Source organism: Corvus cornix, chromosome 20 (assembly GCF_000738735.6).
Source record: "Corvus cornix cornix isolate S_Up_H32 chromosome 20, ASM73873v5, whole genome shotgun sequence".
Lineage (NCBI taxonomy): Eukaryota > Metazoa > Chordata > Aves > Passeriformes > Corvidae > Corvus > Corvus cornix.
The window spans coordinates 1,631,310-1,654,105 of record NC_046349.1 but is presented as its reverse complement, the minus strand read 5'-3'; the positions used below and the strand labels follow the sequence as shown (position 1 = coordinate 1,654,105).

Genomic DNA, 22,796 nt, shown 5'->3' with positions numbered 1-22,796 from the left:
ATGGAGAACTGAGCGGCGCGGCCCGGCCCGGCCCGTGCAGCCCCGAAAGCGACCCCGGGAAGAGCACGCAGGCACCAGCAGCCCCGACAATTCCAACACGGGAGCGACCGAAAGAGAGAGCAAAGACGCAGCGAGACAGAAAACAGCAGCCACTCGGAAAAAGGAAAAGATCATAGTAGCTAAGATCTTAGGGATAGTAAAATGGTATAATGTTAAGCAAAACTATGGTTTTATAACAAGGTGTGACAACCAGCAAGACATATTCGTGCATAGAACTGCTATTAAAAAGAATAACCCTGAAAAATGCATCCCAAGCTTGGGAGATGGAGAGGTAGTGGAATTCAAAATTATACGAGGTAGAAAAGGGTTACAAGCATCACAGGTCACTGGGCCTGATGGTGTTCCTGTAAAAGGCAGTATATATGCAAAAAATCGTAGTCATGTTAGACAATATCTCCATTATAAGCCCCCCCTACAGTCTCCCTTTCCTAATCCCACCTTTCCCTTTTACCCCATGTCCTATTACCCCCAGTGTATTCCCAATCCGTTTTTTCATCCATGGTTTCCTTCACAAAACCATGCTTTTGCCAATTGTTTCCCCAAAAATCCCTTTCCAATGCCGAGTGGGGGATGAAAAGGGGGAGGGAAGAAGTTAAACCCTCTCCTGCCTCAGTTTCCCCACAAAGCATGCTCAGAGAGTTCTGTCCCCCTTCTGTCAGCCCTAAGATGTTCCACAGAATCTGATTGGACATTTAAAGACTCAGGAGGGTGGCTTGTTTTGTTTTGAAACTGTTCTTGTTATGTTTATCCAGTTGTTTTCATTCTCCTTTTATTAAAATAAAACGGGTGAGGTGTTGGGGTCCCTCCCCTGCCATGGAGCCCTGGGAGAGGGGCCCTGAGGGGACAGACACGGGGTTTCCCTGCCCCTGCTCAGCCTCGTTCCCATTGGTTGGTTTGTGTTCCCCTGCGCGGGCAGAAGGAGCCCTGGTCCCGTGACTGGAACAGTTCCTGGGCAGAGCTCCGGCCATGCGGCTGGAGAAATAAACATCTCTCTGAAACAGCTATCAAGAATCTGTCTGTCCGTATATATTTCCTTTCCACGGGACTCCTGGTTTGATATATGCATGTTGCAGGATCCCCACTGCAACAAATTTCCATTTAGTTACTATGGAACATGACTGTTTTATTTGGATCAGGAGCATGAGAGGGTCACAGAGCTGGCAGTAATTTCCCTGGATATAAGTTACGGGAGGGTTTCACTTTCCCTAAGTTATCATAAACAGGGTCAAAAAATGATGGATGGAGCTCAGTTTCTGGTCCTGTGCTTTGTGAGTCTGGGCCTGATCATTTGTATGGTAAAACTACTGCCAAACTGAGGAAAAGCAGAAAAATGAGCATTATGGTTCCCATCCTTTTTCATAGACAGGATCACAGGAGGCCTGAACAGGCTGTGCCACCTGCACCTTGGAGCTGCTCTGTGCTGGGGCTGGTTTGCTGTCTTGGAAAAGTCTGTTTTGGTTTTGGTGGATCCCTCACTGAAGGCTGAGGAAGCATCTGCTGCTGGGAAAACAAACCCTGATGGATTAAGGTAAAGAAAGGCAGTTTGGGGGATGGCCCTGGGCTGGGAACAGCAGCACTTAGGCCCAAGGATGTGTTCTCTTGTGCTGCCTCTGTGCCGAGATAAGGCTCTGGCAGAGGACTGGAGGTGACACTGTAGAAGCTGAGCTTGTAGACACCTGTGGATCTTGTGTTGGCTCCAGTGCCCTCCCAAGTAACTCTTCCCCTGCCTAAGGTGGCTGATGACAGTGTCCCTCACATAGAGGACACGGAGGAGCTGTGGCTGCCCCATCCCTGGAAGTGTCTGAGGCCAGGTTGCATAGGGCTTGGAGGAACCTGGAATAGTGGAAGGTGTCCCTGCCCATGGCAGGGAGTGGATGCGGATGAGTTTTAAGGTCCCTTCCAACCCAAACCAGTCCGAGATTTATGTTTGATCTTGTCTTAGCTACTTCTCTAGGGCACAAAGGCAAAGATCTCTCACCAAGAGAGGCTGGGCTGAAGTGAGCAGAGCTACAGCAGCTCCCTGGGACTCACCAGCTGCAGGAGAAGCAGAAGCAGCCAGGGGGTGCAGGGGCAGGAGCTCGGACACTGCCCTGGCCAGCAGGAGCCTGAGCATCAACGCAGGTCTGTTAACAAAAATACACTTCCTTTACCAGCACTACAGGATCGCCTTCAGGGAGATTTCCCTCCCTGGGTGGTGTCACAAGATCCCAGAGTGCTGCTCATTGTCAGTGGTGGTACCCTGAGGACTGATGGCATGCGGGAAGCTCGTTGCTGATTCCAGGTCATGTTAGGAGCTCACTGGTGCCTTAAATCTTTGACTGATCCAGGGGGGGTTGGATCTGAAATGCACCTCCTTAACTAAGGAGTTTTGCCAATGACATGAGTGAGACCAGGCAAGAGAGGCATTAATGTGTGCGGGATTGTTCGAGAAGCTGAGGGCTGAAGGAAGAACTGTATAAATCATGCTCTGCTGTATTAGAAGTAAAACTTCTTTGATCCATATCCCATTTCTGTAAGTACATTAACATGCAGAGAAGGCCCAGAGCTCCTATGAAGTGGGGTCTTTTCTCTCTCTCCACATGTCTGATTAATATTCTGTGGAATTATGGCCCCAGTCCTGCAATGAGGTCTGCATGGATAAAAACAGGGGCCACATCACTAAATTGGAAAGACTTCCACATTCCTCTCATCAAAAAGAGGTTCACACTTCATAGCAACAATAATAAACCCCTTTGCCTGAGGATGAAGTCTGTAAGGTTCATCACTTGTCATGTCTGATTCAACATTCCTGCTTTCCCTTAGGTATTCTCTGATTAACAGGACCTCTATCAGAGATTAATGTCTCTACTTGTATCTTAATTATGAAAGTGAATCTGAAGAGTTTATACTTCCTTACCAGTATGTGCTTGTTTAACTACTGCTTGGTCAAGGAAAATCCATTATATTGGCCATGAAAGTGTTTTCTTTCTTGGGTAAACTCAACAAGGAAACAAGAATTTCTTCAATTCTTGTTAAACATATTTTTCTTTTAATTGGTGACACAATCATCGGAGTAGTTCCTTCATAGATGCATATTTCATTTATTTTCTTTTTTTTACCAAGGTTATACTTAATCCTCTAACATTTTGTGTTCACTCCTGTTTTGTGCCAATTCACTGTAACAATGAGACATTGCTCCAACATGATACAGCTCCTGTCGTGGCATGCAGTGAGGAGGGATATTTATTAAACCTGGTGAAACACTGATGCTCTGTTTGCAGTTGTTTTTGGTTCATTTACCAGCTCCAGAAATAGCTGCCCTATTTGTAGTCGTGCTGCGGGCTTTAAAATATTCAGCATAGCCGTGGCTGTGAATGCAGCAGGGAAAACAACAGGCTCGTTAGCGAGGAGATGATTGGGGTAGACATGGGAATTGCAAATGCTTGAGTATCTGTGTGAGGATAGTTTATGTCCAGGTTTGTTGGCTGGAATCTGTGGTCTGAGCTGGTGTGGCTTCATCCCCACAGAGTCCTTCCTTCTCCTCCACCCTCCTCACAATAGCCACGTTTGCTGCCCGAAGCTGGCAGACACTTGAAAGATGTTTGATCTGAGATGTCCAGAAGATGCCACAGCAGGCCGGAATCATGGACACCTCTGTCCCTTGAGCACCTCTGGAAATCCCAGCCCAGATGTACTTCTGCTGCCTTAAGTGAGGCCTTCAGGTGCTCTGCTCTAACAGGACTGGAAAAAGTGCTTGTTTGGGGTCATCTCTGAATAAACCATTATGTCCCATCGGGAAATGGGATGCTCTGCCATGGTGTTCCTACTGACCGGGCACAGCCATCCTCATGTCACCAGCTGCTCTCTCTCATTTTGGGCCTTATAAAAAACAGAGGGGCAGATAGTAATAGGACAAGAGGGAATGGTTTTAGACTAGAAAAGGTGAGATTTCGATTGGACATGGGGAAGAAATTGTTCCCTGTGGGGGTGCTGAGGCCCTGGCACAGGGTGCCCAGAGAAGCTGTGGCTGCCCCTGGATCCCTGGCAGTGTTCAAGACCAGGCTGGACGGGGCTTGGAGCAGCCTGGGACAGTGGAAGGTGTCCCTGCCCATGGCAGGGGGTGGCACGGGCTGGGCTGCACGGCCCCTTCCAGCCCGTGTGCGGGTCGATGGTTTTGACGGCACCCGGGTCACCGCGGGCCCACCGAGGGCGAGCTCCGGGGTCGCGGGGGTGGGAGGGGCCCCGGGCGGGCCGAGCCCCGCCCCCGAAGGGCGTGTCCGGGTGACGTCACCGCCGCTCCGCCGCAGCCCCAGCGCAGACGGAGCCGCCCGGTCCCGGTGCCGTCCCGGTCCCGCCGCGATGCCCTCGGACCGGCCCTTCAAGCAGCGCCGCACCTTCGGTGAGCCGGGACCGGCCGGGAGGGAGAGAGGGAGGGAGGGACGGGGGGATCTGCCCCGCGCCGCCCCCGCCGTGCTGCCCTGCGGGGCGGCCCCGCCCGGGCCGGGGCTCGGCCGCCGCGGGTCCCCGCCGGGCGCGGCCGCGGGAGCAGCGGGGCCCGCGCCGGGCCGGGGGCGGCGGTGCCGCAGCCGCCACGCGGTGATGTCATCCCGGCCGGCCCCGCACCGGGGGGGCAGCACCGCGCCCGGCCGGAGCGCAGCGAGGTCCCCGGGCCATCCTCGCTGTGTCGCCGCTTCTCCAGGGCATCGGGGTCACTGGGGCGCGGTGGCGGCCGCAAGGAGCCCTGGAATGCCCAGGACGAGGGTGGTGGCCGGGTTTCACTCTTGACTGTCAGAGCACAAAGAGCTCCCCAAAAATCGCCTTCCCCGCTCCCCATCTCGTCAGCGTTAGGGCGGTTGTTGTTCCTCTGTGATGGTTGTGGAGACCCAGAGGAGTTAATGCTCACATCTTCCCCACCCATTTGTCAATGGTGCACGGTGGGGAGGCTCAAAAGGTGAGGAGGTGACTGTAGAGAGTCCCAGGTTTTATCTCTAGACCCTATTGTGGAATCAGAGGAAACATCAACTGCTGTTTCTCTTGCCCTTTGCCCGCTGGCGCAGGGAGAGGTGTGTGTTTCTGGCAGGTTAAATCCCTGGAGAAGGGGTATCAGTTGAGCTTTACTGGCTGTATAATGCTGAAATCGATGTTTTCCTGCCATTAAAAGCCTCATATTGGGCCAGAGACTGTCCAAACGCAGGTGAGGGCGTGTTTCCTATGTGAGTTTTAAAATTGGAGCTTTTGCCTGCTGAAAACTGCTGATCCAGCCCCTTGCTGCTCTCTTGGAAACTGTAAATATTTGGTATTTTATTGGCACAACCCTTCCAGCCTTGAATGCTTACCCAGCCCTCCCCTGCCACAGGACCGAGCCAAGGGAACACGCACAAACAAGAACCAACCGAAGCCTGGGAGCTTGGGATACTTGCTGGGACCCTGCTGTGTTCTCCTAAGCTACGTATTAAAAGCAGTAAAGTCCTAAATCGGCCCCTTAGTAACTGCCTACTGTTAAACTCGTGAGAATCAGCTTATTATGGTCAAGAGGAGTCTGGTTTGCCTTTGTGGATCGCTCAGACTTTGTGTGAGCCAGAAGGAAAACAAAATCTGAGGCTCAGAGTAGTTGAAAGAAAGCAGGATTAAAATAGCCCAGGAGGGACAGAGGGGGTGAGGGAGTTCGGTGCCGGCAACTGCAAGTGCTCCTTGTTTCTCTGTACTTTCCTCTGCCCTTTTGCTCTCTCAGCTGACTGGGCTGCAGAGCTGAGCCAGGAGGAGGGGAGGAGGAGGAGGAGGCCTGGCAGCCCCCACAGTTGCTTTGGGTCAGGGCTGGAATTGCTCTGTTGGAGAAAGTAAATACGACTTGTTTTTGTCTTTGAATCATTACACAACAGGAGCAGGAAGCGATTGTTTACAATGCAGTTGGAGAGGGCTGGTGGAAAACATCACCAGTGATTCTGTACCCTCAGAATGGCTTAATTTTTAAGGCTTCAAAACTTTACAGAAATGGAATGGTTCCAAAAAAGCAGCGAAAAGGCAGAGTCAGGGCTATGGCTGTTTACAAAAGGCACCCAGGCTCCAGTTTCATGGCAAGTCACTGCCTTGTGTCTTGGTCTGCTGCTCCTCAGTGAAGATTCAGCTTTCCTCAATGCTTGTTTTCCCCCTTCTTGTATTTTTGAAATATTTCTGTGAATTTCTTGGGCTTGTTCATCTGATTGGTCTTGGGTCTCTCCTGAGCATAATTTCCTGATTTCTCTTCATCTTTGTTGAGGACTGGGGAAGGGGACTGGCTGGGAAACACCAGGGGTTTGATCCAAGGTGTGTGGAGGGCATGGAGCAGTGACTCCTTCCATGATCTGAGGTGCTATCCCTGGTGGGAAGGTGAGCTCTGTGAGCTGGTCCTTGGCAACAGAACGTCCTTGATGTGGGTGCAGGGGATAAAATGTGGCAGCACCCTCTGCATCCATGTGCTGAACCCAGACACTGAGGCGTGTTCAGATCTGTTGCAGGAGTCCAAAACAATTCCCAGAACAAAGCTGTTGTCTGTGTCAGAGGAACAGGCTGTCCTGGCAGCAGTGAGAGCATGCAGCAGCCTGACGACACCGTTGCACTTCCCGAAAGGAACACGAGTCCTTGGGAGCATTGTCCCACTCCTGCTCCTGAAGCAGGGTTTTGGATTGGGCTGGCAGCAGCTGTCAGCTGTGTTTTCAATGCAGCACATAACCAGCATGGTATGGACACGGGCCTGGATCCTGGACCAGCTGGATAACCCAGAGTACCTCGGTCCTGTGCCCCAGTGTCTGGCCGAAACGGAGGCAGGAACACACCTGCGTGTGTCCGGTGGCTCAGCTGGAGCCCCTGGCTTGCTGACAAACATAGAGGCTTGACCTTAGCTTCTGTGGGACAGAGTGTACCCATCCCAGGTTCCATCCTCTGGGAGATCTGCCTTTAGTTGTGGGAAGCCACTCTTCTTCAGAGGAAAGGCAGTAGTGGGTGTGGAGCTGAATCCCCTGTTGCCTCTGGGGAATGGCAAATGTGTCCGTCCCTGGGGACTCATCCAGGTGGCTCAGCCATGCCTGTACCCACTGAGAGACCAGCAGTGGCTGAACTGTCTGCTTCACACACCATCCTGTGCTTGTCACAACAGTTTTGCTTGTTGGCAGCTTGGAAAAACATCTGGGTGTTGATGTGAAGTTGGTCTGTGAGCCCTCGCTGGTGCTTGACTGGTTCTCAGGGTGTCTGTGCTCTGGCAGTTGTGCCTTGAGAGCTGGGATTCCTTGAGAGGAGGATGCTGCTCCAAGCTGCTGCTTAGCTGCCTGTGTCTTGGATTAATTACCAAGGACATTCTGTGACTTGACTGGATATGGGGGTAATTATCAGCGTTGAAGAACTGAACAGGCCAGAACAAATGCCAGCCTGACATGTAGACCACAAATTTTGATTTTTTTATTATTATTCTTTTATATAACACAAGGTCCCGAGTGACAGCCAGGAATAATAAAACCTGTGTGTTTTGTTCATTGCTTAATTTTTTTTTCACTATAAAAACTTCAGATCTTCCTTTGAGCCAGAAGGGTGGAGACTGGCGAATCCAGGGGCTGTCAGGCTGGTAGGCCCTTGTTGCCTCTGTCATCGAGTAGCCATGAGCCATGGATAAGTCATGTCCTTTGGCTTTGATATTCCTTCTGTGGTCAGTCCCAGCAGGGATCACAGTCAGGAGAGTCACTTGGGAGGTCTCACAGTGCGTCACCTGCCCCTGTGACATTCTGTGGTTGACTGGCAATGTGTAAATGCTACCAGGTCTGTCATGCTGTTGTTTGCTGCCTTTTGTCCTCAGAAGATGGTTTGAGGCTGTGAGAGAAAGTGCAGGAATGTGAGAAAAAATACAGGAATGAATTCAAGACTCTCGTGTCTGGCACGTGTCCCCAAAGCATCTGTGCATGTCCAGGCCTGTTTGCACAAATAGCAGTGACTCGTGCTGGGCAAAGGCTCTTGGTGCAGGCAGGTACACGGTGGGCTGCACCAAAATACAGTCCTGCCAGGAGTGCCAGGTCTTTCTTTGAGCAATTTGAAGTGTCCTGAGTAGTTCTGAGAAATCTGAGTGTGTTTCTGCTGTCTTGGAGGCTTATGGATGGGAAGGTTGTCCAGGTGGAAGGTCACACAGCAGAAAACCCTGGCACAGCAGCCTCCTGAGGGCTTGTACAGAGGGAACTTGCTGTTCCCCTACCAAGGATAGTGAAACTGATTAAATGTTGAGCAAAAAACCAGTTCCTTATCTGGAACTGTGATGTAAATGCTCCATTTGCCGTCCTCATGTGACGCAGGTGTTGCCTGTTTGCCCCTCGTACTCAGGGGGTGCAGTGAGCTTTAAGCTTTTTGGATGATGGAGGTCCTGTGCTCATCCTGCATGGCCCATGGCAGGGGTGACGTGGAATCCCAGAATGGTTTTGTTTGGAAGGTGCCTTAAAGCCCATCTCATTCCACCCCCTGCCATGGGCAGGGACACCTTCCACTGTCCCAGGCTGCTCCAAGCCCCGTCCAACCTGGCCTTGGACACTTCCAGGGATCCAGGGGCAGCCACAGCTTCTCTGGGCACCCTGTGCCAGGGCCTCAGCACCCTCACAGGGAACAATTCCTTCCCAATATTCCATCTAACCCTGCCCTCTGTCAGTTTAATGCCATTCCCCCTTGTCCTGTCACTCCAGTGGTACTGTACAACCAGAGGACAAGTGTCTTAACATGAATTTAGAATTCACAGTTGTGTGGCTCTGCTTGATCACGAGCTGAGCCCTTATCATGATTTGCCAGATGCAAATGCTCATTCCTGGAGCCAGGCTCAAAATCATATTCCTGTTACATTTTTAAACTGCTAAGAAAAATGAAGGTGTTTCCTCTTTCTGTTTTAAAATTCTTTTTCAAGCTCTATTCTGGAGTCAGGAAGATTGGAGACTTTTGCAAGTGAATAAGACTGCTCAGATCCTTCTGCAGTCACAGGGCCCCAGGAGCCTGGCATTCAGAAATCCTCCCAGACACTGCACATCTGGTATGCACTGCTGTAGTGATGGGATGGAGAGTCATGGAGACAGAGCATCCACTGCTCCATGTTTATGTTGGTAGTACCTTCCAGGGACAGTGAAGCTTCAGGCTCATGATGCAGAGACACATTTTCTATCAGTTCAAAGCCTTTAGGTTCAAAGCAGTGTAGGTTTGGTCCTGAGTCACTTGTCCTGTCCGGAGCACCCAGCTTTGCAGACGAATGAAATTAACCTGATGATCAGAAGCACTGTCAGGTCTCTGCAGTGCTGCTGTCCTATATAGCCTGGAACAAGCACCCTTTCTTGGTGCTGAGGACACCTGCCCTGGGCATGACCTCCTTCCTTCCTGGATGTGGGAGTCTCCTCTCGCTCCTCCCACAGCACCACTGGCCTGAGAAGAAGCACTGGGCAAGGACAGGTCAAGTCAGGTGCTGGGTGAGCCATGATACATTCATGGGGGTGTTTCCTGGTGGTTAGAGGTGTCTGGCCTTAGGGTGGTGTGATATTACAGAAATAGTCATTGATGTTTGTCTGGAATGACCTGCATAACTGGCCTGTGTCTTCAGCACTTGCCAGCTCATCCCACACATATCCTGGTTTCAAACCATCCAATTCCTCCTCTCCTTGCAGAAAATCTCTTGGAGAGAAGTCCATGCTCTAGTAGCACTCTGCCCTGGGACTGACCACAGCAGCTTCTTGAAGAAACAGGTTCATTTTTGCATCTGCTTCAAATCTGAGGCAGATCCCTCCCCATGCTGGCTGGCAGGGTGTTGTGTGGATGGCAGAGAGAAGCCACAGGGCCAGCAGCCTGCTGGAGCTGCCAGAGATGTCTGTCCCCCAGAGCTGTGGGATGCAGGGAGAGGCAGTAGCTCATGGCTGCACTTCTGGTCTCTGCTTTGGTCTCCACACACAGCCCTTGCTCAGCTCAGGAGCTGTTTATCTGGTAGCACACCAATGACGTTTCCAGGTGGTATTTGTTCTTACTGGTGTTTTCCTACCAGCATTCCTGCTGGTCATAGGCAGCAGAGCCTCTCCCTGTAGTCCCATCTGCTGCCCTGGGGCAGCACCAGTGCCTGAGCAGTGCCTGTCTAGCGTCTCCTGAAGAATGGTGCCCCTTATGCAACAACGCTGTTGGAGGACTTGCCATGTGTTTTCCTTCTGTCCCACCATCTGTATCTTTTGTCTGCTGAAGCTCTTTTGCATCCAGGACTGTCCTTTCATCCCGTGTCTGCACAGCGCCCAGCACAGCAGGGACCTGGCTCCCGTGGCCAGGGTTCCTGGGCACTGCTGATAAAAAAGGTTAATGTTTGCAAAGTGTGGCTTAAAATTTTCCACTGTTCTCCTCAGCTGCCATAATGATCTCATCCTGCATTGCCATGGGATACACTGTGTGCTCGCATCTTTTGGAGCTCAGCTTGGGAAGGGCCTCAGTCAAGAAAACAGCCAAGATTCTGGTGTTTTGGGCAATTTGCAAGCTTTGCTGTTGGTACTTAACAGTTGAAACAGCAGTTGGAGGAGAAATAGGCAATTTCCTGGCATATGCAATGCTACAAAAACACTCCTATCTTTCAATAGGCCCTAGCAGAGAAGTTTCCCTGGGAATAACCAATAAAATTGTGTGGTTTTTATCTTGCTGCCATCTTGAGCTCTGACATCCTGGCACTGGGGAGAAGTCTGGCTTCCCTCATGGTAGAGATGTGGTGCCCACAGCTGGAGCAGGGATCGGGCTCTTCCCTCTGATGCAGGTCATCACTCTTTGCTCAGCTCCTTGGAACAGCAGGTGGTTGGAGCCCCTCCAGCCCCTCTTGCATGAAGCCCCTGAGCTGCTGCAGTCAGGTGTGGTGTTCTGCTCCCCTGGCAGCGAGGAGGGACCAGAGGAGGAGGAGACAGGGCTCTGCAAACAGCTCTGGTTCGCTCTGCACATTGGCTAAGGATTAACTGTAGCCAGGTGCTGCAGGAAAGGGGAAAGTCTCAACTTCAGCACAGCTGTAGTTTGGGAGAGCTGCAGGAGGAGAGCAAAGTTTGTAAGATCAGGCCTGTTGTGTATGAAATGTGAGTGTGCAAACACTGCTGGAGTGGAGCGGGGGGGTCCTGCCTGTCCTCAGCACTGTGTGAGTGGGGGCTCGGGTGCTGGCCTGGCACCTCCAGCCAGGTTTCTCTGAAGTGCCCTTTAACCATTTTCTCTGTATTCCTATGACCTACATTAGACTATATAGACACTAAATTAAGGCTGGTATTTATAACTGTTCCTGCTGTGTGATGTTGATGCTTTCATGAGTCACAGGCTCAACCTCTCAGTCTCACCCAGGCTGAAGAGGGTGTGGGTGACCATCACTATCTCTTGCTGGAGATCTCTTGTGCCTGAACTCCTGTGTGCATGGAAATCTTCCAGGGATTGGTGCAGCTTCTCCTGATTGCCAAGCCTGCTTCCTTGACTCTCCAAGGCTAGGATGGGACAGAGTGTGCTCTTTAGCAGAGCTTCAGGTGTCCTGGAAACTTCTGCCTGTATATTCAGGAACCTGAGCACCCTAGGTGGGATTGCTCCTAACTGCCTTCCTGAATGAAGTTTCTGAAATGGGCGTTTCCAGGGCAGAGGAAGAAGCGCAGTGCTTGAGGTGTTTGTAGTTGCAATCACACGGACCTGCTGGAGGGATCCAGCAGCCCTGGAGCAAAGCAGCACCTGTGGTAACCTGCAGATCAGCCCCCTGCCACAGAGTCCCCTGGGGTCAGGAAGGCTGCAAATGCCCTGGGTCCTGCTGGCCAGAGGGAGCAGGTCTTGTGCATGTGGCAGGTTTTAAAGGGTGGGACAGGGGAGCCTCCACTGTGGCCCAGCAGACTTGAGGGTAGCTGAGAGCTCTGTCACTGGTGTCTCATGCCCTTGATTGCACCTGAGCATGGAGTCAGCAAGACCTGAAAAATACAGCACTGGTCTCTGTCCAGGGCACCCTGTCTGCTCCCCTTGGGAGACACAGGACAGTGGTCCCAGGAGTGTGGGATCCTGAGGCACTGATGTGCAGCTGGAGTGATGACGGACCCTCTTCCTCTCTGTGTGGCACCTTTTTCAGTGTGCTGGGCAGGAGGCACCTCTGTTTCCTCTGTGGAAATGGAGGTGGTGACGCCTTGTGTCATCTCCTTGTGCTGTAGCTGGTGATGCTTCCAGGGAGCAGGAAGGGGTGTCTGGCATGTGGCTGCCCTTTGGCACATGCAGCCTGGGCTAGTTGGATGCTCCAAGATTATCTTCATTTACTAGCCATGATAACATGCCCTCAGCAAATTCTTTCTCAGACCCTTCTCACAGTTACCTGTGTTGTTGGGGCTTCCTGTGCAAACAATCCTGTGACCCTGCAGGGCAGTGCATGGTGTTTAAGAAGCTCATCCACATGGCCATCTGATAGTGTGGAGAGAGAAGCAGGCTAGGGTGGACACTGAAGCCAGGATGACTGGCCAGACATGAGGACACAGCTCTGCAGACTCTGTTAACACCGAGAAGTCTGAGCTGGTGCAGTCAAGCTGCTGGAATTTCCTTGGTGATAAGTGTTGTCCAGTCAAGCTCTGGATCTCCAGCCTTTTGGATGCTCCATCCTGGACACAGCGAACACATGGGAACGGGGCTCTGTGGGAGGGGGCAGGTGCTTCTGCTTCAGCTGGGTGCTGTGGGCTGGGTGCTGCTGTCACTGTGTCCTTCAGCATTCCCGGGGAGGTGTCTCTGTACCAGTGTCACATGTGGTGCTGATGTCTGTGTGACTCCCTGGCTGATTGGTATCTCAGGGGAAAACTGTCTGTATCGCAAGGATGACTCTGGATCCCTTAACACTGGATTGGGCAGAAAGGAAACAAGAGGAGCTGCATCTTCAGTCATAAAACTCAAAACAAATATGCCTGAATTTTTCATGAAATCCACATAATCTTGCTCTGTGTTGCTCGCCGATGGAGTCCTACCAAATAAAAGGTCTAACAATTCCTAGCAGAGTGATATTTTCCTCTTAGAGGAGGCAGAAATGGTGCTCAAAACCTTCTATGATGTGGTGATTTTGTAGTCTTGTGGCCTTTAAAGAAACTCCAGTTTCTTCCCAAAGTCATATCTAGCTAAATTCAACATATAAACTGTAAGGTTTTATTGAGTGCTCAGAGGAGAAATTCTCAACATTTGTGGGGAGAAAACACTCAAACACATGCACTTATCCTGCCTTCCGTTATCCCAGTGGGCCATGAGAAACTGGGGCTGGCTGTGTAAGCTGGTGAGGGGAGTTGGGCTGGAGCTGGTGCCATGCTGGGTGTGGCAGGATGATCCCGTGACAGATCCTGCAATACTCAGGTCTCACTTTTCTAGGCAGCGCTTAGTCACTGACCTTCACCCCCTGACTTAGTTTCTGGGCATTTCAGATGGGCCATTGTAGGCTGTGAAGCACTTCCCAGAGTAATGGCAGTTCCAGGAGGAGTGCAGGTCTGTAGTGTCCCAGGAGGAGCATGCACAGAGCTGTACCTGGCTCTGGTACTGCTTCTTCCTCTCCTTTCTGCTGCTTTGCGTTGTGGAAAGCGGAGAGCTGACTGGTAAAGCAGTGAAGGGTATGGGAATTCTCCTGTAAACTGGAGGAGTGCACAAGCTTTGTGTGCTGCCTGTTGTGTGTGTCAGTAAACATAAACTCTAGAGGAAAATGGGTTAGAAAGTGTGAGAACAACTGCAAGAAAAGTCTTTTTGTACGTGGGTCATCTCCTTGCTTAAGGTTTTCTTCCTGTATCCAGGCTTAGAAATACTTTGTGTCAGGCCAAAAGGTGTTGTAGCTATCCTGTAGATCTGTGCTAGGGAAGGAGTCCTCCTTGGCAAGGTGCATCTCTTGTGGAACCAGGCACTGTGCCAGATAGTGCTTGGATGTGCACAACAGGCAGAAGGAAATGGCTAAAACCCAGCCCCAGCTGGAGAATTGTCTCCTTGGGGGAACATCCAGGAGACACAAAGAGCCTGAACTTGCAGAGCTCAGCCCCCAAAGCTGTGCTGCTGCCCTGCACCCATGGCCAGGAGCTGCATTTGCTTAGGGTGGATTTAGGTTAGTTTTGTTATCTTTATGGTCTCCTTTCACTCTCCTGATTTCCAGGTGTGTGCTGCCTGGTTTTACCAGGCAGAGTGGTGTGTTCCAGCCTGGGGGAGATGGTTGGGACAGTAGGAAGCCATGAAAGGTTGGTCACTGAAGCTGACATCTGGCAGACCATGATCAGAAAAGGCCTGGTGAGCAGAAGGTGCATTCCTTGGGAAATGTCTCTCTCTCTGGATCAGGGCTGTGGCTTGCAGGGTGGGTACCTCAGTTCTGCCTGCCCTACCACACACAGGTGTTTCTAACTTCGTGTCTTTACTTCTTTCTCTCCAGCGGATCGTTGTAAAGAAGTTCAGCAGATCCGAGAGCAGCATCCAAACAAAATCCCGGTAAGTGATTGTTCTTGCTCTTCTGTGTTAGACTTTGTTCTCAGGACCCCTCTGTGCTCCTGGGTGGCCTCCATGGAGCTTGCAAAACTCTGCTCCCTGGAATCAACACAGGATGGTCCCCATAAGCCTCCAGTGCCTTGTGTGTGCCAGCTGCTCAATAGCAGACACGTTCTCTGCCATGCAAAGGACAATCTGGCTCTAAAGTTCCGTGCTGCACTAGAGGCAGGGGATTGATATGATCTCAAATCTATTTCCAAGCTAGTGCAGCAGGAGAAAACTCTGAAATGGCTTTTTTGGCTGTACTAGCTACTTGATTTTTCGTGGATAACCTGGTAAGGATTTCTCTCTGCCCAGAGAAATACGTGCGGCATGATCTTTGCTGCACTGAAAGCGCAGAGGCTCTGTTAGGATCATTCATACCTGTTCTGTGCTTTCCCAGCACCTGTGGTTGACAGGCACAGGTGAGACACCATGAACTTGCAGTTCTTCCTGCCCATGTTACACCTAATATGCTGAGTTGCTCTTTGGCTGTGAGTGTGCTTTTGAGTTCCTGCCTAAGTATTTGCTTCTCTTCCTGAGAAGATGGAGAACTTAGAGGGACATCCCACCCCTGGAAGCATTCAAGACCAGGCTGGATGAGGCTTGGAGCAGCCTGGTCTAGTTGAAGGTGGTCCTGCTCACCTTTAAGGTTCCTTCCAACCCAAACCATTCCATGATTCTATGAAATTATGTACTTGGGGCTTGCTTGATTTACTATTTGCAATATCATAGCATCTGTGACCAAAAAGACAGGATTCCTAGTTCAGCTCCTTCTCAGTGTTGGATGAACATCAACCTTGTCTTAAAATTGCAGACTATCAGTATTTGGCCTTCAAGACTGAATGTCTCAAACTGCTCTTGGCCCATCTTAGTCCACTCCTGCCTCACTCTTGTTTTGGTTTTAGCACAATGTCTTCTAGCCAGAAGAATTCTTTCACTTTCTCTTCTCCCACCACTGTGGTGTTCACGTGTTGCCAGCTCAGCAGAGCAGGGCCTGCCCCTCACAGCACCCTGGGTACCAGTACTCCAGGTCATCAACACATTGATTGACCTCTGCTTTTAACGTGGCTTTAATGGCATTAGACTGGTTCTGCATTTCTCCAGAGCTGTGGCAGAGCTAATTGCAGTGCATTCAGGCTCTGGCAGTAAGGCCAGGCTAGAAATCAGTTGTACATGAAACACACACATGTGCATAAATTAAGTGCCTGTACATAGATGTGTGTTGCTTGGGGAAAGGACAGAAGGAGCCAGAGCTGTGTATCCACAGGCAGAGTTTTACAGCATTACTGAGACATGGTGGGGGAGCTCCCATGGCTGTAGTGCTCTTTGTGTTGGGGTCAACACCACAATGCAAGTTTTGCTGGAAGGGTAAAAATAATCAAGAGGTGAGAAGGGTCATGAAGGCCTTGTGGGGTCCAGCCGTCTTTGTGTCACTGGTGTCTCTAAAGGCATGGTCCTGATTAGACCTCAGCACCACTTTGGTGCTGTCTCTCCTCACTCCCAGGGCAGAGCTCCTGCAGGTTTCAGTGCTGGGCAGTGATCAGAGCCTTGTGCAGGAGAAGTGTGGTGTGGGCCCTGTCATAGGTCCAAGCACTGCAGGCTCATCGGCTGTAGGAAGGTCTTGGTCATCTGTGAAAGGCAGGAGCTGTGTTTTCCAAGGGACTGGCTTCCCTGGAGAGGCGCTTGGAATTAGCAGAGGGGTTTGAGCCCCCAGCCCAGGGGAGTTAGGGAGATCCAAGGTTGCACCCTTACTGCTGGCAGAAACCACGGCAAAGCTGCACGGCACCTGCTGCCCTCCTGCATCTCCAGTTTCCAGCCAGAGTCCTTGGGCGAGTCCCTTTTACTTTGAGAGGGGGCCAGGAGGATTTGCAGAGGGCATGGCCTGGCTGTGTGCCCAGGGAAGGGCATGTGTCTCCTGTTTCCATGAGTGTGCTTGCAGGGAAGGCTGAGGAAGGGACTGAGCCACATGTACATGTGTGTCTGCATGGAGAGAGGGCCATGATGGCTGTCTGAGCTCACCAGAGACAACACAGGAGGTAACCTGAACCCTGCCTGAGGCATGGAGTTCTCTGCTTGTGTTTGAAGGGAAGTCACATCCCAGGATGCCACACTGGCACATGTAATAAGGACATAGGCATGAGCCAGGTTCCCTGTCCACCTCATGCCAGGGGCTCCTTTGCTGTCTCTGCATTTCCCAGAGCAGCCTGCTCTTCCCTGGTAGAAAGTGCTGACCACAGGCACATGCAGCTCTTGCTGAGAAGGTGAGATGGTTGTGTTGGCAGTAGGTGCTGCTCACACTCACCTCTGTTGGGAAGAAACCTCCAGCTGCTCCTTGCAGGGTGGTGCCTCCTTGGGCAGTCAGAACAAGCAGAGAACTTCCAGCCTTTTCACTGGAACCTCCATCCACAGCCTCAATAGATGTTTTAGAAATCATCTTCTGTCCCGTAAGAGGACAGGGAGTCTGTGCCCCCCCGCACTGCCCCTGCCTGCTCTCAGCCTCAGGAATCTTTCTGGAGATGACTGAACTCTGAGAGAGCCTGAAATTGCTGGGGAACAGCTTGTGCTGGGCAGCAACAGTAGCAAACCATTTCCCAAAGCCCTGCAGTGCTAAATTCAGGCAGGCATGGTGAGCCATGGGCTTAGAGGGAGGTGAAGGCAGGGCCACCCCTTGTGCTGGTAGGGAGGGCTGAGGGGGCATTTGGGCCATGCAGAGAGGGCTCTGTTGGGTTCATCTGAGAACCCACAGAGGAGCATGGAGAGGCAATGGCAGGTGGGAGATCCCACATGATGGCACAGGGGTGGATGGAAACCCAAATTGTGGACTCAGAGGAAGGAAGAACCTTCTCTGGGTTCCTGGGAGGGCTGTTCTGGGGAGTTACAGATCCAGTGTCCAGGGCTGACACCACTCTGGATGGATCAACACCAGAGCAGGGATCAACACCTTTTTGACTGAGGGCTACAGTGTCTGTTCTGCACCCTGCTCTGCCAGAGGCTGGTGCAGACTGTGCTCATGTGAGTCCTGTGTGTGTCTGTGTCAGTCTCTGTTCCTGGCCATGGATGTCAGGGAGGTGTTACATATACACATTTGAGCCTCTGTGCCTACTGGGAATACATTCTTAGCCTCACTCCTGGTTGGACCTTGCCTCTGTTGACCGCCACATCCAGCCATATTCCCTACCAAACTCCCTTTCCACCTCTCCAGACTGGCCCCAGAACAAAGGTTGTGTTTATAAACACTGTCCAAGCCCCCCTTGCAGCGGGACCAGGACTCCAGGTTCTGCCCTAAGCATTTCCCCTCCCCACCTGTGCCTACTCATGTGATTTCTGCAGAGATCTGTGGTGGGTTCCCTCTGCAAGAGCAGGTGTCCCATGCTGAGGAACCCCCTGGCTCAAGGCAGCAGCTTGGAAGAGGATATGGGATGGGAGGTGGCTGTGTACACCCACCCTGTGGCCACAGGGATGTAACTTTAGCATTTGATCATGCTTTTCCCTCCAGAGCTAGACAAGAACGTTTTGTCCATTGGCCACCTGTTCTCATAGCTGGGTTACCCAAATAGCAGCTCGTGTTCTGGGAACAGAAACTCTTGGACTTGTTCTACATGAGAGGCTCTGTGTCTGCTCAGGGCACAAGGCAGCTGCTGCTCTAAGAGCCAGGACAGCCATCACATCCCATTCTTGGATTAATCTAAAGGTTTTTCTTTTGGGCATGGAACTGGCTGGTATTGAGAGACACAGGCCTCTGGTCCTGCTCTTGTGAGAAATGAGGCATTGCCCAGGTGTGCAGGGCCCTCTCTGCAGGTAAAGGTGGATGCACAAACAGCTGCTGTGTAGCTGCTCCTTCGTGCAATCCAAAAAGCTGAAGAGCCCACTGTTGCCCGTGTGTTTCCCAGTGGCCACAGCAGCATCCCTGTATGTGGCTGCTGTGAGTGTTCAGCTCCTCAAGACTATTCCTCTCCCCACAGCCAAAATACTCACTGTAGAGGGATTCCTTGTGGAACAGGGGCATATGATACCCCTGGAAAGATTGGACAACCCAGGGTTGCTGAGGAAAAGCCCCTGAACAGGCCCCTGGCTGCAGGCAGGCCTGGAAAGCACCTGGCTGCAGGCAGCCCTGAGAGTCCTTGGCAAGGTATCCACTGGTCGGCTCCCCCACTGATTAGAGGCTGTCTAGAGGGACTAGGGGTGAATCTTTGCAGAAGTAGATGTAAGTTGGCATAGTTGAACAATAAAGGGAGAACGATGCTTAATCGTATCGGTGTACGTGTCATTTATCTGGCCAGCTCTCCGGACTCGGTCCCTAACAACTCACCTGTCCATGTAAGACTCAAGTTAAATGCAGTAGGATGGTTCTGCTCATCTTGTCCTCCCTGTGCCCTCCTTGGAGGGATGAAGGGCCATTAACAGGTTGGTGGGGGATGTCCCAATGCATAGTTTAGTCTGTTGCAGAAAACGGTTCTTTAATCAGATCCTCATCTTGCAAAAGAGGCCGAAGGGACAATACCTGGTGTTCACATGCTGCTTGCCCAGGCGTTGGGTTCCCCTTGGGTGAGATTTTTCCAGGGTGGGCTCTGCAGAGGCCGTTTTGGTGCAGAGCTCCCAGCAAGGCACTTCACACCCCTCCCTCCTCCGGGAACTGCAGCCCTGTCACATCAGCCCCACGGCCTCAGGGGCTCCTGAGACATTCCCAGCTCACTGGTGACTCCGCAGTGTCCCAGCCAGGGTGTCTGATCTGCCTTTGGGGGAGGCTGGCTGAAGTTCCATCGCTGCTGCTTCCAGAGGCTGATGTGTCAACAAGGGATCAAAGGAAAGGGAAATCCGTGTTCCCAGAGGTTCCCTGGTCCTTCTGGCTCCACAGAGCCATCTCCTGGGGATCCTCCTCTCTGCACGCTGCTCCATCCCTCTGCTGCCAAAAGCCATTTTACAGTCTCTTGAGTATTTTTGGAAAGGACCTGGGAAAATAAATTATGGCAATTCCTTGCCTTACAGTGAAAAATAATGTTTAATCTCAGGTGGGAGAGGATGATGGGCTGATGAGTATCCAAGAGTCTCTCTGTGGAGAAAACAAGGTGCTGGAAAGATGTGAGAGAGCATCATTGTAATGGGAACATATTAAGCTGTATATTCTTCACTTATTTTCATTTTACTTAAAAGTATATTCCCTATTTTAACTGCCTGCTACCCTGTTTCTCAGAATACAAAAGGTACTTTTCCAGGCTGGTTTAGAACAGCAATTGCAGCTGTTGGCAAACAGTTTCATAGAAGAAAATTGTTAATTCTAATACCAGGAAAATGGATCAGAAATCATCATTCAGCCATTTCAGAATGTAGGGATGGTAAGAGCTTTTCCAAGCAAGATGTCTGGCAGAGGAGAACCGGCTGGGCTGTCCCCGTGGTGACACCATGCATGAGTGCCTGGGAAGCTCAGTGCACAGCTGGGCTGGCACATGGGAGGAGTGGCCCTGGGTTTCTGATCCTTCTTGGAGTCAGTGTGTCTGACTGTTAACATAAGGAGCAGGACTGGTGCAATCCAAACGCCCCCTTTCTGAAGGAATGCCTGAGTGGCTTCGCTGGGACTTCTAAAAGCCGCTTGCCTGGAAATATCCACAGCTGTTCCTGAGCAGGCAGAGGGATGCTGAATGGCAGCAGGAAGGAAAGGGGAAGGAAACTGCACCATGAGCTCAGTCTGTAGCTCAAGCCAGCAAAACCCGTGGGTTTGGTCAGTCTGAACGTGATGTTAAAATACTTCACTCCTCTTCAGATCTCCTGCATGCCAGAGGACAAGAATCTACATCAGTCCAGTGGTGCCTATTGTTTGTCAGCCAGCCAGAGCACTTGGTGCTTTAGTTCATTGTTTTGGACGCTCTTCACTGCCTGGCTCGGGCACAGGTGACTGATGAAGAGCCACCTGCAGCCAGCCTGGTAGTCACTGCTCATGTCCTTGTTTGTTTTGTTTCCTGTGAGGGTGAAACAAGGTGGGGCCTTACCTCAGCTTTTCTACCCATTGCTAGTTGGATTTGTATGTGACCTTGGGACCAGCTTGTGGGGCACTATGAACACAACTAATCCTACCCTTGACTTTCTCCCCAGGTCATCATCGAACGCTACAAAGGGGAGAAACAGCTGCCAGTGCTGGACAAGACCAAGTTCCTTGTCCCAGACCACGTCAACATGAGTGAATTGGTCAAAATAATCCGGTGAGTGGGATGGCCTCAGCTGGCATGTTGTGAGCCTGTCCTCACCCACAGGCCACTCACTGCAGGGTGGTGGGGTGAGAGTGAGGCAGAGGCAGCTGCTGAGGGCAGGGATGGGGATGTGGCAGCCATAGCATCCTTGTGTATGGTACAGACTGTTGTGGGGGGCCAAGGGAGGGCAGATTCTTAGCACCTTGTGAAGGTCTGGGGTCTCTCCCTCAAAGGGACACTCATGAGCAATGAAGGGGTCCTGTCCCCTCTTTTTAGTCTTCAGCTCAGAGGGAAGAGGCCCCCCTGCTTTCCCCTTGCCAGCAGCACTTGGAGAAGGGGGCTTTGCCCTCCTGACTCAGGAGGCCTTGGAGCCTCAAGCAGCTCAGCTGGACTCACGGATACCATGTCCTGAGCTGTGGGAGGAGGTCCTGGCTGTGCAGGCCTGGCCCCAAGGGAATAGCATTGCTGGGGAGGTGGAACTGGCTTTCAGGGCACCCACCCCAGGTGGGCTGACCCTGCCTCTCCTGCCCTTGCCCCCACAGGCGCCGCTTGCAGCTGAATCCCACCCAGGCGTTCTTCCTGCTGGTGAACCAGCACAGCATGGTCAGCGTGTCTACTCCGATCTCGGAGATCTACGAGCAGGAGAAGGATGAGGATGGCTTCCTCTACATGGTCTATGCTTCCCAGGAGACCTTTGGCTTCTGAGGGCTGCTGAGAGGTGGCACGTGGAGACAGATGAACTGTGGCACAGAGGCCCCTGGCCTCAGAAGACAACACAGCCAGAGGCTCACAAGAGGGGGGCTGTGCTGACGCCCTTCCTCTTCCTCCCTCCCTCCCTCCCCTTCCCATCACCCTGTCACCAAAGAGGCTCGTGGCGCGCGTTGGACTCACACAACCCTTTCCCTCTGTGTAGGTCAGTCCCGCTCCCCCAGGCGCCCGCCCAGGTGTGTGACACCCCCACCCAGCCGTGCAGCCCCCGCGCAGGGCCTCAGCCCCCTGTCCCCGTGTCCCTGCGTTGCTCTCGCTGTGCTGTGTGTGCTGTGCTGCTGCCAGACCTGCTGGGCCACCATCACCCCAGCACAGGGAGAGCTGCCTCTCCCCTGGGCACTCATAAAGGGCAGGAGGTCTGCAGAAGCAGCAAACAGATGTTACCATTGCTCCCGAGTTTTAATTGATTTTAATTACACCCATATCAGATTCTTGGTGCTACTGAGTAGATGTAGGCGTCTCTGTAGGACTGTGGATAATGTATATCCTTTAGATTTATTTTATTGGTTTGTTTGTTTGGGTTTGTTTGTTTTCTTTTTTTTAGGGATAGATTGGAATGGGGAGAGGGGGGGAAAGTTTCCTGTATTCTGTAGGTAAATAAATCAGGCTTCGTTGCACTTTAAAGCATAGTAGATGTCAGAGTGGAATTTTCTTTTAATTTATACAGGTTTGCTATCTATAGTGCTGCTCCTCTGTTGACAGTTGTACCTAGGTTATCTTGTTTCTTTTTTTTTCCTAATAAAATTGATTTCCCTTCTCTCTGTCTCCCCATTGCATGCAATTTTTCAGTCTCAGTGTGTCAAGGAGTTCACTGAAGGAATGTACTGATTTATATTTGCTATGTTCCTGTCCCTGTTTCTCATGTATTATACCAAAAAAATGTATATGATAAAATCCCCCCCAGTTTAATCTATACAAAGGTATATATATATATATATATATAAATATATATATAAAATAAACATAAATTCAAGTTGTGTCTTGTAGGAATGTTCTGTTCCCATCTCATTTGTCTGTGTTAATGTCTCTGCTGTATCAAGTGTGATGTGTGTTCCCCATGTTCACTGGTGTGTGTGTGCCTGCCCAGGCTTCTGAGCTGGTTAGTCCAAGTTGTGGAAAAGCAGCTGGTTGGGATTGAGGGGCTGGGACAAAGGGGAAAGATTGGTTTAGAGAACAGAGCACTAGATAGTGACACAGGAAACATGGTTGTCCTTGCCCGACCTGTGTAGAGTCTCTTGTCCTTTGACTAAGCTTCCTCATATGGGAACAAAAACTTGAGGTGGAGGCATTTGCTTTTAAGGGAAGCTTTGAGCAGTGCAGGAAATCGTG

General features: G+C 51.4%; 1 protein-coding gene across 1 annotated transcript; it reads left to right on the top strand.

The window, feature by feature from the left end:
* Positions 1–4,317: 4,317 nt before the first annotated feature.
* On the top strand, positions 4,318–22,224 carry MAP1LC3A (microtubule associated protein 1 light chain 3 alpha). Its single transcript, XM_039563499.1, has 4 exons — positions 4,318–4,438; positions 14,423–14,478; positions 20,605–20,711; positions 21,242–22,224. The coding sequence occupies exons 1-4, from the start codon at positions 4,399–4,401 to the stop codon at positions 21,402–21,404; spliced, it is 366 nt and encodes a 121-aa protein (XP_039419433.1). The 5' UTR covers positions 4,318–4,398; the 3' UTR covers positions 21,405–22,224.
* Positions 22,225–22,796: the final 572 nt, after the last annotated feature.